Source organism: Nomascus leucogenys, chromosome 12 (genome assembly GCF_006542625.1).
Source record: "Nomascus leucogenys isolate Asia chromosome 12, Asia_NLE_v1, whole genome shotgun sequence".
In the NCBI taxonomy this organism is placed as follows: domain Eukaryota; kingdom Metazoa; phylum Chordata; class Mammalia; order Primates; family Hylobatidae; genus Nomascus; species Nomascus leucogenys.
Genome location: NC_044392.1, coordinates 44919365 through 44937724, shown reverse-complemented (window position 1 = coordinate 44937724; position 18360 = coordinate 44919365). Strand labels below are relative to the sequence as shown.

The window sequence follows — 18360 nt, the reverse complement described above, 5'->3', positions numbered from 1 at the left end:
GCCTGGGCAACAAGAATGAAACTCCTTCTCAAAAAAAAAAAAAAAAAAAATTAGCCAGGCGTGGTGGCATGCGCTTGTAGTCCCAGCTACTGGGGAGACTCAGTTGGGAGGACTGCTTGCGCCCAGGAGGTCAAGGCTGCAGTGGAGCCGAGGTACGCCACTGCACTGCAGCCTGGGCAACAGAGTGAGACCTTGTTTCAAAACAAAACAAAACAAAAAAAGCCACATTCGGACGGGGCGCAGTGGCTCATGCCTGTAATCCCAGCACTTTGGGAGGCTGAGGCAGGCAGATCACTTGAGGTCAAGAGCTCGAGACCAGCCTGGGTGAGCTTTTTCACCAGCTGAATGCTTCATGAAAGAAGAAAGCAGGCCGGGCGCAGTGGCTCACACCTGTAATCCCAGCACTTGGGGAGGCTGAGGCAGGCGGATCAAGACCATCCTGGCTAACATGGTGAAACGCCGTCTCTACTAAAAATACAAAAAATTAGCTGCACGTGGTGGCGCCTGTAGTCCCAGCTACTTGGGAGGCTGAGGCGGGAGAATGGTGTGAACCTAGGGAGCGGAGCTTGCAGTGAGCCGAGATAGCGCCACTGCACTCTAGTCTGGGCGACAGAGCCAGACTCCATCTCAAAAAAAAAAAAAAAAAAAGAGAAAGCAGTGAAACCACAAGGACTTTCTGGATCTTGGTAGTGGGAAAAGCCAGGATGTTAAAGGACGTGGCTTCTCTATGTCTAGCAGTAACCTATTCTTCCAGCCCTCCCATGTGCCCATACTGGAACACCTCTCTGAGGATGTGACCCAGCATCTCCATCTTCACCACACCTCCCTCAGTGACTGATGACTGAGTAACTAACTGTCATCAGACATAAGCACACACCCAAGGGTGCACCTGGCCCTGACCCAAACCGTCTCATCTAGGGACTGGGGCGACCCACAGGGAAGAAAGTCTTCCACAGCAAGGCAGGTATGCCCCTAGAAGAAAACATTGAATAAATGCCTCTGGGAATTAGAAGTTCAAGGCTGACACTCTGAACCTGAGAAGGGAAAGCTACCATGGCCCCACCCAGCCTCCATGGCAGCCGGCTTGACAAGAGCTCGGTCCTGTTGTGTGACTCTCCTTAAGCTGTTTCCCCTGCCTAGTACATCTTCACAACTCTTGTCAGAAGTTCCCATCTCTTCTGTCACTATCCTCTACTCAATGTTCTCTCCCTTCTCTGGATTCTTCGGTATTTATCAAGTTTGGTCCTTGAGCACATACTTCTACTGGCATTACTCATAATGGCAGGCATTATGCCCAGCGTTGGGGATACAAAGCAAAATAAGCAGCTCGCTCATTGTTCCCTGGCCACAGGCTTTGTGAGGGCCAAGATCATGCCTAATCCTTCCCTGTCAGAGCATAAGGGCCCAGCACAGATAGGTGCTTAATTGCTTGGCAATAATTCTTGCCTTGGCCATCTCGGGGGATCCTCAGGCCCCATCCTGGCTCATCCCCTCCTCCAAGACCCTGGGACCTGACAGGGGCAATGGAGTGGACTTACACACCTGCGCACACACGATAATGAGGTCGGGGTTGGTCCGAAGCCAGTCCAGGAAGACTTTCACAGCAGGAAGCAGACCTTCGGCCATCAGAACCTGAAGCTTCTCCTGGATGCTGCGCTCATTCCGACAGGAGCGTCCACTGGACTCACTCCCCTCTGACTCAGAGCCCTCCTCAGAGGCTGGGGGGTGAGTGAATGGAAGAGAAAAAAACTGGGATAAACAACTGACACTTGGCAACAGGCCTCAGCTCTGTGCAGGGAGCATGCTTCCACCTGGCCTGGGCCCTTCTGAGGAATTTGGATATGAAAAATCTGGGGAACCACTTACAGGTCCTTGTTCAATTTTTCTAGGCCCACTAACTGTTGTTGCTTTTTAATCTCCTCAAATTCATTTTATCAAGGTTGCTTTTTAAATATGGTGCCTTTTAAATATGATTCTTATAGACTCAAGTAATTTGTGACGTTGATCTACAGCTATTCATTCAGCTAGGATTTATGAAGTGCCTACTCTGTGCTGGAAGGCAGGGCAGACAATTAGAGGGGAGCTACGAGGGAGGGAGAAAAGAATTACTTTCAAGCCGGGTGTGGTGGCTCATGCCTGTAATCCTTGCACTTTGGGAGGCCGAGGCGGGCGGATCACAAGGTCAGGAGTTCAAGACCAGCCTGGCCAACATGGTGAAACCCCGTCTCTACTAAAAATACAAAAATTAGCTGGGTGTGGTGGTGCATGCCTGTAATCTCAGCTACTCGGGAGGCTGAGGCAGGAGAATTGCTTGAACCTGGGAAGTGGAGGTTGCAGTGAGCTGAGATTGCGCCACTGCACTCCAGCCTGGGCAACAGAGCGAGACTCCGTCTCAAAAAAAAAAAAAAAGTTACTTTCAATTCCTAGCTCTTCTACTTTGCAAGTGAGAACACTGGGCAGGAACCTTCACATCTCTGAGCATCCCTCATTTCTGTCATTCACTCAGTCATTCGATAGTTCTTAAGTCCCATCCATGTGCCAGGCACTGTGTTAGGTACTGGGGATACAGCAGTAAGTAAGATATATTCTGTCCTGCCCTCAAGCAGTTCAGACACTAACTGGGGAGACAGACAAATCAACAGGCAACCTCGCCAGAGTGGAAAATGACTGGAGGCTGCAGAGGTGCAGGTGGCCACAAGAAGCAAATCTAACATACCCTTGAAGGAGTCCTAGACCAAATGACTTTTAAGCTAAAATCTAGGGGGGGCAAGTAAGAATTAGCTAAGTGACAGGCTGGGAGCAAGGGAGGAAAAGCACGTGCCAGACAGACAAAACACTACGTATAAAAGTTTGGAGGGGCCGGGTGTAGCGGCTCACACCTGTAATCCCAGCACTTTGGGAGGCCGAGGCAGGTGGATCACCTAAGGTCAGGAGTCTGAGACCAGCCTGGCCAACATGGTGAAACCCCGTCTCTACTAAAAATACAAAAATTAGCCGGGCATGGTGGTGCACGCCTGTAGTCCCAGCTACTTGGGAGGCTGAGGCAGAAGAATCACTTGAACCTGGGAGGCAGAGGCTGCAGTGAGCCGAGATCATGCCACTGTACTCCAGCCTGGGCAACAGAGTGAGACTCTGTCTAAAAAAAAAAAAAAAAAAAAAAAATATATATATATATATATATATATATATATGTATACATACACACACACACACATATATATACACACACATATATATACACACACATATATACACACACACATATATATACACACACACACACAAAAAAAAATTAGCTGGGCATGCTGGCGCATGTGTGTCATCCCAGGTACTCAGAAGGCTGAGGTAAGAGAATCGCTTGAGCCTGGGAAGCAGTGGTTGCAGTGAGCCAAGATCACGCCACTGCACTGCAGTCTGGACGATAGGTAAGACCCTGTCTTAAAAAAAAAAAAAAACTTTGGAAGTAAAAGCCTAGAGTAGGGATGACAACTCTTCTACCACAAGACTGCTATGAAGGTTAAATAAGACAACACCCTAGAACAATGCAGAGAGTAGCCTTAACAAACGGTTGCTGCTACTAAATGGGTACTCTCTTTGCAGGGAAGATCCTCAGGAGAGATGTCTCACTCTAATGCACCTGCCCTGGTGGGTACCAGTTTTTCTAGCTTCCAGAAGCCCTGGAGGGACTTGGGATGGCACCAGGGAAGGAAGCTGCAGCTGCAATTGTTGTGTAGGGAGGAAAGCCCCAAACCCACAGGGCAGGGTGAAGTGCAAGAGAAATAAAACCAACAAATGGGTTGGGAGATGGGAATGAGGAAGTGAGGAAAGCGGACCCTCAGGAAAAAACTCTTGGGCTACACCACAGGCAGAGGGCCAAAGGTAAGGGTAGAGACGAGAGGTCATTCACACAGATAGGAAAGTGGCCTCTCTGGTGAGTGTCTATGGCATGGAGGTGCGGACCAGAACAGGATGATGAAGTGGTCCAAATACCTGGCTCTGAAGGCTTGTCTACATCCCCATTGACACAAGGCCTGTGGCTGGCCGAGGTATGACGGTCGGTGGTGGGCTGGAGGAGCAGGTTGCTAAAGGTGGGGGCCAGTCGGAAGCAGCGCTTAGTCTGGAACATCTGGGTGGACATGGCTTGTAGATTGCTGGCAATGCTAGCCTCACTGGTGTCCAGTGGGCCATTGAGGGAATCGGGAGCCTCTGATCTGCCCCGAGGGGGTTCCAGGGTTGGTGACCGTGTCCCCTCCTCTTCCTCCATATCTTCCAAGTCTGATCGGGACTCCTGGCTATTCATTTCCGAGTCTGTTTCAGCATCAAAGGCCGTTCCCCCACCTTCAAGACTCTTGTCAGAGCCACTGTCTGAGCCCTCACTGGCCCGGGCTGAGTCATGGCTTGAGTCCGATTCAAAGCCTTCACTCAGGTCACTGTCATCACCAACTTTGGGTGGGTGGCGGCGACGGCGGAGACAGGACAGGCGAGAGAACTTACGGCTCTTTCTGCCCTCACCCACTTGGGGTGCTATAGGAGGAGGCTCAGGATCTGGCTCCTCCTCTTTCTCCAGAGGTTCCTTGGACTCTGGTTCATCTGCAGAAAGAGGAAGGTCAGGTGGAGCCCGAGGAACAGGTGGAGCCTGGAAGCTGGAATGTGCTCTCCAACACCACTTCCCCCGAGTCTGTGTTCCTTTCCTTCATCCCCATGCCCCACACCAACCTTTCCATAGTGATGACCTCCCCCATTCTCCCACCTGTGCCATCACTCTGGAATGCTGGGACAGGATTCTCGCCCTCTTCCAGCTCAGCCTGCAGCCGTATGTTGACATGATTGACGAGGTGGGAGAAGAGGGCCAGGGTGAAGGCAATGGCTGCACTGTACTGCTTGGATCCTGAAGTCAAAGCCAGGCATTAGGGGCCTAGGGCCCTGATGAGGAGTAGGCACCATTAATTCCAACCACATCTCATCTGTTCTCAACTCTTCCAAGGATCCAACTACTCATCAAAGATTCTTTTTTTTTTTTTTTTAACTTTTTAGAGACAAGGGTCTCACTATGTTACCCAGGCTGGGTCTTGAACTCCTGGGCTCAAGCAATCTGCCCACCTCGGCCTCCCAAAGTGCTGGGATTACAGGGGTGAGGCACTGTACGTGTCCTATTATCCCTTCCATAATCTAGAATGTACCATCTCACCTTGTGCTCCTTCAGATAAGCATATCCTTTTGTCCCATCTCTTCCTCCCTGGCTCTGAGGCTCCTCCCCATGCCTCAAGAGCCTTCACATCCAGTCCTATCCCTCCTTACTCCCAATCTTGCTCTACATACACATCTGCCAGAAAGGCTTCCAGAATTGCCTAAATGCCTCCAACAGAAGGTCTAAAATTCTGTCTGGATCATCACTAAGTATCCTGACCCTTGTCTCTGCAAAGGCCCTGGCCAAGGGTGTGCATATTTATGGGAGGCAGTAAGGAGAAGGGGGAAGGAAATGTGCTGTTGCTTGTACTCAATTACTAGGAGCTCCTTTAGGGTAGGATCCCTTGGCCCTTACTCGCCCACAGCCAAGCAGTGACACAGGAGTGAAGAGACTGCTTGTGGAAGGAAGTTTATGAATAAGGAGCTGCAGAAAAGGGGAGTGAGGATCCCCGAAGCCAGTGGAAGAGAAAAGAGGAACATAGGGAAGGTTACCTGCTCTCTCCAAGCTGTGCACACACATAAGGCAGATGATGACCATTTGAAAGATGAGAAGGTCTGGGAGGAAAGCATATCCACTCTCATACTCCTCCTCATCCTCACTGGCCAGGCTGAGGTTGGGTGAGGAGGGCAGGTAGAAGAGGCAGAGGTTGAAGTCCTCCAGGACTGACTGGCAAAGTGAGGTCAGCTCTGAGTCCATGGAGCTACAGAGGGGTAGGAGTTAACAGGGGAGGTCAGTGGGGGGGGCTGGGGAAGGAGAAGAGCAGGGAATACAAGATTCAGAGAAAGGACTATGGGATGCTGCAGGGGAGACCTGAGAGCACAGCAGGGAAGGGTAGTGCTGGATTGATCTCCATAGCAACTAAAACAGGGGAAGGGATGTGAGTAGGCTTCCCATTCAGCCATTCCCTCTTCCACATCTCCTAAGCACCCATTCTGTGCCATAGGGAGAGCTGCTGGGAGGAGGATGGGCACAGGACCCTTGGGAGAAACAGTGAGGAATGCCAAGAAAGGACGAATTGGCTACGGATGTCCAAACTGAGGGCAGAACTCGACAGTCCACCCTTGTCAAGGTTCCTTCTGTAAAGCATCATGGCTGGGGCTCACAGGACAGTTCAGGTTCATGCTCTCTTCCACTCACCTGCTTTTGGGCTGTAGGAGGCTTTGCAGATACATAAAGTTCACTAGCAACCTTTTAATGTCTTTACATCTGAAATGAGAAGAGCCCAAAGTAAACGCTGAATGGCCCCACAGTCCCTATGGTCCTACTGCACCAACTGCAGATAAACCCCCCTCCTCCTCACAGGCCCCACTCACCGCTTTTTGCCAGGAGACAGTTTCCGAGTCTCACACTTCTTCAGTTGGTGGTACATTTTGGCTGCCTTGTCATACAGCCGCTTGAGGTTCCCATATGCTCCCTCAAAGGACACTTCCGACTGGATGCTGTAGGAGATAGAGGTGAGCTACTGAGTCTTGGCAGGGGGAGGATATGTTACTCTGCTGGGGCTTTAGGAAACAATGTTACTAGTAAATACAGGCTGCTCCCAGCCTCAGCTTCCATGTACATACTCAGGGTAAAAGGCTCACGAGCTATCCTTCCCGATAACGCACACACACATAACTTCTAGACTAGTCTGAGGAAAAATGATGTCTTACTCTCCTTTGTATGTAGAAAGGAGAATATCGATCCTACCCTGTTACAAACTTAGTTATTACCATCCCTGAAATACACTATCCTTCATCTATTTTTAAGCATAGAATACTTTATAATGGATAGCATTTAACAAGCATTTACTATGTGCAAGGATATTTACATGCACTATTTCAGTTAATCCTCCCAACATGCAAATACAAACATGTGTACTGAGCAACCACTATGTCAGGCAATGTACCCTAATATTGTCCACATTCACAGATGAGGACACAGAGCCTGTGAGAGAACAAGCACACCGACCAAGGTCACACAGCTAATATATGGTAGAGAAAAGTCCCCAATCCAACTGTCTCTCTTTTCTTTTTTTTTTTTGAAACTGAGTCTCACTCTATCACCCTGGCTGGAGTGCAGTGGCACAATCTCAGCTCACTGCAACCTCCGCCTCCCGGGTTCAGGCGATTCTCGTGCCTGAGTCTCCCAAGTAGCTGGGATTACAGGTGCCTGCCACCACGCCCGGCTCATTTTTGTATTTTTAGTAGAGACGGGGTTTCACCATGTTGGCCAGACTGGTCTCAATCTCCTGACCTCAGGCAATTCACCTGTCTCAGCCTCCCAAAGTGCTGGGATTATAGGCACGAGCCACCGCGCAGCCCCAGCTCATTTTTTAACTTTTCTTTTGTAGAGATGGGGTCTCACTATGTTGACCAGGCTGGCCTTAAACTCCTGGACTCAGGTGACCCTCAACCTCCCAAAGTCCTGGGATTACGAGTGTGAGACACCGTGCCCAGCCCTCAACCCTGTCTTGCTAAAAACAAACAAACAAACAAACAAACAAACACAGCCAGGTGCAGTGGCTCATCTGTACTGGGATCTGTAATCCCAGCACTTTGGGAGGCTGAGGCGGGCGGATCACAAGGTCAGGAGTTCGAGATGAGCCTGGCCAACATGGTGAAACCCTGTCTCTACTAAAAATACAAAAAATTAGCCAGACCGGGCACAGTGGCTCACGCCTGTAATCCCAGCACTTTGGGAGGCCGAGGCAGGTGGATCACGAGGTCAGGAGATCGAGACCATCCTGGCTAACGCAGTGAGACCCCGTCTCTACTAAAAATACAAAAAATTAGCCGGGCGTGTTGTGGTCCCAGCTACTTGGGAGGCTGAGGCAGGAGAATGGCGTGAACCCAGGAGGCGGAGCTTGCAGTGAGCCGAGATCACGCCACTGCACTCCAGCCTGTGCGACAGTACGAGACTCCGTCTCAAAAAAAAAAAAAAAAAATTAGCCGGGCATGGTGGCATGCGCCTTTAATCCCAACTACTCAGGAGGGTGAGGCAGGAGAATCACCTGAACCCAGGAGGTGGAGGTTGCAGTGAGCCGAGATCACGCCATTGCACACCAGCTTAGGTGACAGAGCAAGACTCTGTCTCAAAAAAAAACAACCCAATGACCTTAACACTCATGACATTTTGTGACTTGTTTCTTAAAAACATGTTTTTAATTATAAAAAGTGAGGTATAAAATAGAAGAAACCAATGTCTGTGGTGAACTAAAGATAGCCACAAATTATCTGACACTCCTTCCATTGAGAAGTGTGGTCTATATCTCCTCCCCTTAAATCTTGCAGGGGGCTGCGGGAGAAAAGGCTATGACCAATAGAATATTATAGAAGTAACAGCTTCCAAGTCTCTTAAGTCATTGTTCACTGTTGGAGCCTTGAGCCACTACATAAGAAGTTCTTCTACCCTGTGGAAGATACCACACGTGGTCCTAAGACCACACAGAGGAGACGGGCCAAAAGACCCAACGCTTCAGACATATTAGACCTTCCGATCAGCTGAATACCAATGACTAACCCTAAACAATGCCACTAGGAGAAGGCGGATTGCCCAACTGAGCCCTGCCCAAATGTCTAACCCATAAACCATGAGAGAGAATTGTTTTAGCAGAGTCAGGTATGCGCTTAGGGGGCACCTCCCAAATTTGGATATGCCTGGCTCTCTTTTGGAACTGACCCACCCTAAATCATGCTTATGAGTATGATGAGGGACCCAGGACAAGTAAGGCGGGGTCATTCTCAGGAAGGCATTTAAGAAATGGGAAAGATACAGCCAGGCGCGGTGGCTCACGCCTGTAATCCCAACACTTTGGGAGGCCAAGGCAGGCGGATCACCTGAGGTTAGGAGTTCGAGACCAGCCTGACCAACATGGAGAAACCCCGTCTCTACTAAAAATACAAAATTAGCCAGGCGTTGTGGCGCATGTCTGTAATCCTAGCTACTCGGGAGGCTGGGGTAGAAGAATCACTTGAACCCGGGAGGTGGAGGTTGCAGTGAGCTGAGATCACACCATTGCACTCTAGCCTGGGCAACAAGAGTGAAACTTCATCTCAAAAAAAAAAAAAAATAAAAAAGAAATGCGAAAGATACACCAGGTTATAAACCTAGTAATGATACTTAAGAATGAATGAATGTATCGGTATAGGTATAGAAGGCCAGCCTGAACTGATCCAGACGAGAGGGACCCTCAACAAGCTAAACTTAATACAGGAACTAGGTTACCTTGGCCAGGTGAACCAAAAGTCATGGCACATGGAATTATGAGATACAATTAGTATTTCATTATTTTATACTTTATTATCTGATTACTTTACTATTTGGATATACTTTAGTACTTGACCGCTTAAAGCTACGAAGACCAACTCTACTCCTTTTTCTTGAAGCCCAAGCTCATTATATAACTTCTTCTGAGAATGATTTTGGCTTCTCAACTTTAGCCCTGATTAGGTGACAACGGTGAATTCTTCTGTTTTCCTGGCAGTTTATTTCTCAGTATAACTTAAAAGCATTCCAGGTAAAGTATTCTGGTTTACCTATCAGTCTCATGTGCTTTTGGTTACGGCGACTCAATACCCTAAGCTTAATCAATTTTCGGTGCCCTGAAAAGGTTTTTTTTTTTTTTTTTTTTTGAGATGGAGTCTTGCTCTGTTGCCCAGGCTAGAGTGCAGTGGCATGATCTTGGCTCACTACAACCTCTGCCTCCTGGGTTCAAGTGATTCTCCTGCCTCAGCCTCCCAAGTAGCTAGGATTAGAGGCGCTCACCACCACACCCAGCTAATTTTTGTATTTTTAGTAGAGATGGGGTTTCACCATGTTGGCCAGGCTGGTCCCAAACTCCTAACCTCAGGTGATCCGCCTGCCTTGGCCTCCCAAAGTGCTAGGATTACAGGTGTGAGCTACCAGGCCCTGCCAAAAATGTTGTTTTTTATTCTAACAGCTAAGAGTCAGACCCAGGGAAGCAGTGACCCACCCTGCTGGTCCCTCCACGTATATTACCACATTAACACACTCTAGAATTCTCATGCTCTTGCCAGAAGCCACCTTAGCAACATTTTACCAACTGTATCAAATTTATTTCCTTCTTCAAGAAAACAGCAATCTTGTATTTTGCATAAGATAGTAAATAGCTATTTTAGCTGCCCAAGTGCCTACAGATTCAGCGGTTATGTGAAAAGCAGCAGGGCTGTGTCAGAGTCCCCCTGAATGGAGGGACCCTTCAATCTTAGCATTCCCCTATCTCAGCCACAAGCTAGAGGAAGGAGGAAGGGAAGACGGAAAACAAAGCCAGAATAATATGCCCACAAAAGCAGGGCTGGAAAAAGAGCTGGCAAATACTCACCAGCGCAGGTAGCAATACATGGCTTCCACATTATAGTACTTGCTGCCTGCCAGGGTGCCCAGCTGATTGAAGGGCATTCCTAGGGAGAAAGAGAATTCATGCAGTCTAAGGCCACAATACTCACTCAAAGCTGCCAGGCCCAACCAATGCTAAGCATCAGAGAATCTGTCAGGAGAACAGCTGAGTCTGCAGGCAACACTGGTGTCTCAGGTGATTAGCAGCTTAATCTTGTTGCTCTAGAGGATTACTGACCTCTTTTTTTTTTGGAGACGGAGTCTCGCTCTGTCGCCCAGGCTGGAGTGCAGTGGCGTGATCTCGGCTCACTGCAAACTCCGCCTCCCAGGTTCACGCCATTCTCCTGCCTCAGCCTCTCCCAGTAGCTGGGACTACAGGCGCCCGCCACCATGCCCAGCTAATTTTTTGTATTTTTAGTAGAGACGAGGTTTCACCGTGGTCTCAATCTCCTGACCTCGTGATCCACCCGCCTCAGCCTCCCAAAGTGCTGGGATTACAAATGTGAGCCACTGCACCCAGCCTACTGACCTCTTCTTATATCCATCAGCTTGTGCCCACCTGGTGTGACAGGCATTACCTGAATTGATAGAGTACCATTCCTGTGGCTTCCACTATGGCTCCTCCAAGGTTGATGGAACTCCATGGAGCCCTCTCCTCTACCTCAGCTCTGAGTGCTTGTTTCTACATGCAAATCCCCATCTCTCTCTGTAATAGAGTCTTATGCTTTATCTCATTGTGCTCCTCTTTCTACAAGACACCTCAGGGAGAGGAAAGCCATCTTCTCTTTTCCTTCAACTCTGCCTCACTCCTTCTTAGTTCAAGACCTTCCCATTTATCTTCCCCTTCCACCATTTTCTGAGTGTGTTACAAGAGGGAAAAGGTATAAACAAGGTGAAGTACGAGAGCTGAGAATGAAGAGGAGCTGGGGAAAATGAGTATGAACTGCCTGCCATCTCAACAACATCATCTTCCCTAGGAAAATCCTACTGGATTCGGAGGCCCAAGTTGGGGACAACTTACCAATCTGAGGAGCTACTGACAGGGCTTGGTAGTAAAATCTCTCGGCTAGCAGCTCGGTATTTACGCCAGCTAATTCATTCTGATATCGTGCTGCACAAGACAGAAAACGAAGGGAAACTCGATGATTTTAAGTTTCAGAAAACCCTCCCCCACATCTGGGAGTCCACTCTGAGAGCTGTAACAAGAGCCTGGAAGGAAGGTACCTGAGCTAGGAAGCAGGTTCCTGGGGTCTCTGGCACAGTCCTAAATCTGCATGACTATGGGCAAATTGTTCAACTATCTTCCTTGCTGGTAGGTTCAAAATGTAAAGAATATTTAGTGTTTGTGAAGTAAATAAGCTCTTTGTTTTCTTTTCTTTTTTTTTTTTTTAGAGATGGGGTCTTGCTGTCACCCAGGCTGGTCTCCAACTCCTGGGTTCAAATGATCCTCCTGCCTCAGCCTCCCAAGTAGCTGGGACTACAGATGCGTGCCACCACGCCCAGCCTGAACAGGCTCTTCTTGATAATCTCTTTCCAATGAAGGGGAGCTGCAGCACACATAAAATGCTTGCAAAGACCTCTGATATTTAGTTCTGAAATGCAAATGCTCAATTTCACAGAGAAGACACTACTAATACACTCTGGTCCATCATATATTAAACAGCTGACTCTCTGCACACATTGCTCATGAGGGGTCCAGGAGTGGGCTGGGGGCAGGGATAGGAGACCCAGGTCAGTAAGAGATAATGCACCCAACAGCCACACACCAGCAGCCTAATGAGAAACCACTGTCTATCAGGACGAGAGGCCCCAGGGGCTATAAAGCAAAAGAGTACTTTTCCATCCTTAGAAACATCTGTTAGGAAGGTAAGTCTCCCTTGATGTCTAATTTCAATCCCTGTGCTGAAGTTTCTATTCACCTAGCAGTCCACAAAGATAAAAAAAACACTCAAAGAAGAAAAATATCAAATTAAAATCTTCCCAACCCACTACTGAAAGAGAATTATTATCTTCATTTGCTCAAAGCTCAAAGAAATTTCCCTTTTTCCTGTATTCACTGATCCTCTCTGACTCATGGAAGGGCAGTGAAAAGAAGGGATCACTGAAACAGATGGGAGGGAAAAAGTTATCAGAAGCCAAACTATCCCTCCTGCTCTCCAACCATGTAATGGGTGTTACCAACAACTGAAGCAGCCTGGGCCTGTCCTGCACCCCAAAACAGAGAAAATGAAAGGTGCAAATTCTTACACAAATCCCCCAGGTACACTAGACATCGGTGACATGCCATCTGTGCCCAATCCATCTCCTTCCCTGAGGCAGACACTGGCTTCTTGCATCCTATGAGACAAAGAGAAAGAGATTTGTGAGCCCATTCTTCTGCCTCCCCGCACCTATGAGGAAATACCCCTCCGAGATGTAGAGACTAAGAATCCAGGGCCAGTCTTGGAACATTGTCTTCCAGGGCAGAGACACACTCATCCAGGACACAGGGAGAGACACAGAGGATCACAGGTGGCCATATGCAGGGACTCAGAGACTTATGGGCAGATTCATTTATAGGACAGGAAGGAACTGGAAAAGGAGGGCTAGGGCCCTCAACCTAGGATGGCACCTTGTGGGAAGGTCATCACAGGAAGGCTTCCAGAAAGGAGGAAGGGATGAGCTTCAAGTATGAATAGGGTCATGAGTGTCTTGGGTAGAAGTTACACACATAAAGGTAAAAGGTTTGGGATAAATATGGGAAACTAACTTGCCCAAGAATGAAATGTGAATGACGCCAATTAAAAAAAAAAAGCAAAAACAACGACAACAACAAAATTTAAAAAAGAAAAAAAAAAGAAAGACATGTGAATGAGGCTAAGGCAGATGCTCCTAGTGGAGGTCCACAGAGAAGGCGGCCTACTGGAGAGAGAGTCTGCCCATGAAGGAGAAAAGTGGGCTTGCCCTGCCTGAGGCTGCTGATGGCCAAAGCCAAATATGCCTGAGCACTCACCTCTCCCTTCCAAGAAACTGCCTGGTAACTTCAGAGAGCTTGAGATCTTTGGGAGGCAGTTTTCTCATGTGCCAGAAACTTGTCTAAGCATTCTACAGTATTAACTTAATCCTCACAGCAACCCTATGAGGTTACTCTTATTACTCCCATTTTACAGTTGAGGAAATAAGTCACACAGCTGCTAAGCTGCAGTTAGGATACAAAAGGCTCCAGAGACTGTCCTCTTATCCATTCCACCTTACTGCCTCACTCAGATGGGTTGCTTCCATTTGGAAAAGCCATTCCTAATGTTTTCTATAGATACTTCTCAGTTGGCTGAATGGAGAAAACATCAGTGAACATAAAAACTAAAGTGGTTTGGGGAACTAACCCCCTTTTTTTTTTTTTTTTTTTTGAGACGGAGTCTCGTTCTGTCGCCCAGGCTGGAGTGCAGTGGCACAATCTCGGCTCACTACAAGCTCTGCCTCCCAGGTTCACGCCATTCTCCTGCCTCAGCCTCTCCGAGTAGCTGGGACTACAGGCGCCCGCCACCATGCCCGGCTAATTTTTTTTATTTTTAGTAGAGACGGGGTTTCACCGTGTTAGTCAGGATGGTCTCGATCTCCTGACCTCGTGATCCGCCCGCCTCGGCCTCCCAAAGTGCTGGGATTACAAGCGCGAGCCACCGCGCCCGGGCGGGGAACTAACCCTTTTACGTGACCTTTTTTTGTAAAGCTGTGGACCCTTCTAGCTAGCTGGTAACCTACGGACATGGTCCCAGAAGAATCTTGTCTTTTAGATAATGTGGTGGGTTTTTTTTTTTTGGAGAGAAAGTCTTGCTGTATTGCCCCGGCTAGAGTACCAGCGATAAAATCATGAAATCATGGCTCACTGCAGCCTCGAAATCCTGGGCTTCAGCGATCCTCCTGCCTCAGCCTTCCAAGTAGCTAGGACAACATGCACACACCACCATGCCCAGTTAAATTATTTTATTTTTTGTAGAGATGATGTAGGATCTCACTATGTTGCCCAGGCTGGTCCTGAATTCCTGGCCTTAAGCAATCCTCCTGCCTTGGCCTCCCAAAGTGCTGAGATTACAGGCATGAGCCACCACGCCTGGTCTAGAGGTTTGGGGTTTTTTTTTTTTTTTTTTTTTTTGAGACAGAGTCTCACTCGGTCACCCAGGCTGGAGTGCAGTGGCGTGATCTTGGCTCACTGCAACCTCCACCTGCCGGGTTCAGGCGATTCTCTTGCCTCAGCCTCCTGAATAGGTGGGATTACAGGTGCATGCCACCATGCCCAGCTAATTTTTATATTTTTAATAGAGATGGAGTTTCGGCCGGGCGTGGTGGCTCACGCCTGTAATCCCAGCACTTTGGGAGGCCGAGACGGGTGGATCACGAGGTCAGGAGATCGAGACCATCCTGATTAACACGGTGAAACCCCGTCTCTACTAAAAATACAAAAAATTAGCCGGGCGCAGTGGCAGGCGCCTGTAGTCCCAGCTACTTGGGAGGCTGAGGCAGGAGAATGGCGTGAACCTGGGAGGCGGAGCTTGCAGTGAGCTGAGGTCATGCCACTGTACTCCAGCCTGGGCGACAGAGCAAGACTCTGTCTCAAAAAAAAAAAAAGGAGATGGAGTTTCACCATGTTGGCTAGGCTGGTCTCAAACTCCTGACCTCAGGTGATCCACCTGCTTCAGCCTCTCAAAGTGCTGGGATTACAGGCATGAGCCACCATGCCCAGTCTAGATGTTTTTAAATGCATAAAACACAGGTGCTCTGCTTCTGATCACAGAATTCCTCCACGTGGTGACAAGGACACAACCTCCATCTCTGACCCAGAATGTCTGTCTTGGTGATGGAGGGGACAGAGAGAGCAGAGAGAGCTGGGGGAAGGAGCTCTAAAGGATGGCTGAACTGAAGAGAAAACTTACCAACTAGAAAAGGAGTTAAAATTATAGCTGCCAGTACCTCAGCTGGTGGAAAGGGAACTTGCACTATCTTGAAAGACTGTCCACAATTTTCCCAACATATCTAAAGATTTCAAAACTTTCATCAAACATTGGGAAATAATCTCTAAAGTCAAAAAAAACGGTGCTGGCCAAATTCAACTGGGAGAAGAAAAGAAATGTTATTAATATCACCTTCCATTGCCAGACCTACTCTAGGTCTTTCTGTCCTTCCTCTGCCTTAGTCCACAATCCCAGACCTCTCTCTTTCCTTAAGATCTTTACCCTAACTCATATGATTGTCTGGATAAATCCAAACTTCATAAACCATTTGTATGTAGTTCTGCTAGAACTCTCGCTGCCTGGCTGGGTCACAAGCTACATGAACCCTGAGGGATAAGGCCAGAGGTAGAAGCATGAGAATCTGCTCAAGTCCACCTTTCAGGTTCCACTGACCTATGAGGGGGTCAGTGACATGGGTCCAGTCGATGCAGCACTGCAGTTCCAGCTGGTAGTGGGACTGGATATAGAGAAGGAGATGCTGGTAGAAGCCAATACCAGCAACCAGGTGCGTCCTGTAGGCACATTCCAAAGTGCTCCGGCTGTGGATGTGCTACAGATTGTGAAAGGGAAGGGGCTGGTTAAGCAATAAACTCAGAGTCACACTCGCCCTCCCTTACCCTGTTCATCTCACTTGGCTCTGGAACTTCATCTACATCTACTCTCACTCACAAGTTACTCTCATACTCTTAGCTCTAACTCTCTGGTCTTCCCATCTGGGACCAGGCTCCCCTCCTTCTCCAATCCTAATTACATCTGACTCTTTCCCTCCTTCCTTTCTGCCGTTTTTTTTTTGAGATGGAGTTTCGTTCTTGTTGCCCTGGCTGGAGTATAATGGCGTGATCTGGGCTCACCACAACCTCTGCCTCCGGGGTTCAAGTGATTCTCCTGCCTCAGCCTCCCGAGTAGCTGGGATTACAGGCATGCACCACCACACCCAGCTAATTTTGTATTTTTAGTAGAGATGGCGTTTATCCATGTTGGTCAGGCTGTTCTCGAACTCCCAACCTCAGGAGATCTGCCTGCCTCAGCCTCCCAAAGTGCTGAGATTACAGGCATGAGCCACCATGCCCAGCCTCTTTCTGCCATCTTTTCTAGGCTCCCCTACCTCCAACCATGCTCTGCACCCACTTTCCTAGCTGTCTCTTCCTTCCTTGGCTTTCCCTCTTTAGACAAGGACCTCCCCTTACCTTTTTGTTAGTCTTGATAAGCTGGATAACTTCATAGTATACCTTTCTCCACAGGAGCTCCTCAGCCTTTCTCCCATAGTCCACTGGGTGCAGGAACATAAGCTTGACGCAGAGCTCACGCAGCCTGGGAGGGTGTAGAGGAGCATGAGAGAGACAGCCCATCCCTTGGAGTGGGGACATAAGAACTGAGGGCAAGGAGTCATGTGCCAACACCCCACCAACAAATCTCTGTGCTTCCCAAGAGACATGCAGGGTCAATATGACCCAGCACAACAGCAGCCTAGGAAGGCAGTGGGAGCCCCAAAAGATAGAAGCACGAAACACTAAATATTCTAATAATCCTCATTTTTTCCCTTTGCACACTTCGCTCCCTTTTTTTCTGCCTTTTTATCCCGTTTTTCCCTTCATTATGCAGTATGGCCGACTCCCTTGACTTAAATGTATTTTTGGGGTTTTTTTTTTTTTTTTTTTTTTTGAGACAGGGTCTCACTCACTCTGTGGCAGTGGCGGGATCATAGTTCACCATAAACTTGAACCTCTGGCTCAAATGATCCTCCCACCTCAGCCTAACTACAGGTGTGCGGGATTACAGGTGTGCGGCACCATACTCAACTAATTTTTTAATTTTTTTGTGGAGACGGGGTCTTGTTATGTTGCCAGGTCTGGTCTCAAACTCCTGGGCTCAAGTGTTCCTTGTGCCTTGGTCTCCCAAGGTGCTGGGGTTACAAACGTGAGCCACTGTGCCCGGCCTCGAATGCTGTTCTTTTTATTTTATTTTACTCTACTTTTTAGATGTAGAGACTGTGCTACTTTATGGCACCAGTCTATTAGATGTAAAACCTGCAGATGGAGTGAGGGATCCTATTTCCTCTCTTAGGAAGGCCAGAGATTTCAGAGACCATTAAGGTACCATGAGGTCAGCAGGTAAAACAGAGCATGTGTTTATATATCTGAGAAGGTTTCTGGTAGAGATAGGCAGGGAAACAGTAAGGATCTGTGGTTTAGAGTCTCTAGCTTACTTGTTCCTCAGGCTAATGTTTTCTGGTTTGAATACTTCTTGATAAGCAGTTTTGTTGCAAAGGATGAGGTCAAGTCGATGCACAGCCTCCACCACAGCCCTGCAGGGAAATACAGGCAAATATCCCCTCAGCCATATGCATGGTCCACGGAGGATGATGCTGGGACACTGATTCTAGAGGAAAAGCTACAGAATTGGGGTGAGGAAAAAAGGAAACGGCTGCAGGCTGAGCTCTGTACAAAACAAGGTGAACACAGTCTCCATCTTGTTACAGTAACCCCTGCCCCTCCCCACCCCCCGCCCACCAGGGGACATTTGGCAATGGTAGAAACATTTAGAGTCATCACAACTGGGGGGAAAGAGGGTTGCCACTGGCATTTAGTGGGTGCTTTAAATCTCCTGTAATGCACAGGACAGCGCACCACAATAAAGCATTGCCCTACCCAAAATGTCAACAGTGTCAAAGTAGAGAAACTCTGTGATATGGTAAGGCCGACTCCCCCAGTGGTAAGAGCACACACTGTGATGCCAGGCAGAAAATCTAGGGTTTGAACCCTGGCTGTGTCTTACTCTGTGCCTTTGGGCAAATTACCCATCCTTTTAAAGCCTTAGTTACCACATCAATAAAAACGAAGATAATAATAG

At 48.3% G+C, this 18360-nt stretch overlaps 1 protein-coding gene across 2 annotated transcripts in view; it reads right to left on the bottom strand.

Moving 5' to 3' along the window:
* The window catches only part of SMG5 (SMG5 nonsense mediated mRNA decay factor), a 33778-nt gene that overhangs the window by 12123 nt on the left and 3295 nt on the right, over positions 1-18360 (bottom strand). For both annotated transcript variants that reach the window (XR_004032635.1, XM_003259448.4), the window contains exons 2-13: positions 17717-17815; positions 16698-16821; positions 15904-16060; positions 12773-12862; positions 11547-11636; positions 10512-10590; positions 6502-6627; positions 6326-6394; positions 5680-5888; positions 4751-4888; positions 3991-4590; positions 1543-1718 (exon numbers count right to left, since the gene is read on the bottom strand). Coding sequence is in view for 1 of the 2 variants with exons in the window: in XM_003259448.4 (XP_003259496.1) it covers positions 1543-1718; positions 3991-4590; positions 4751-4888; positions 5680-5888; positions 6326-6394; positions 6502-6627; positions 10512-10590; positions 11547-11636; positions 12773-12862; positions 15904-16060; positions 16698-16821; positions 17717-17815 (1957 nt within the window). In the remaining variant the exon portion in view is untranslated. The remainder of the gene's footprint in view (positions 1-1542; positions 1719-3990; positions 4591-4750; positions 4889-5679; positions 5889-6325; positions 6395-6501; positions 6628-10511; positions 10591-11546; positions 11637-12772; positions 12863-15903; positions 16061-16697; positions 16822-17716; positions 17816-18360) is intronic.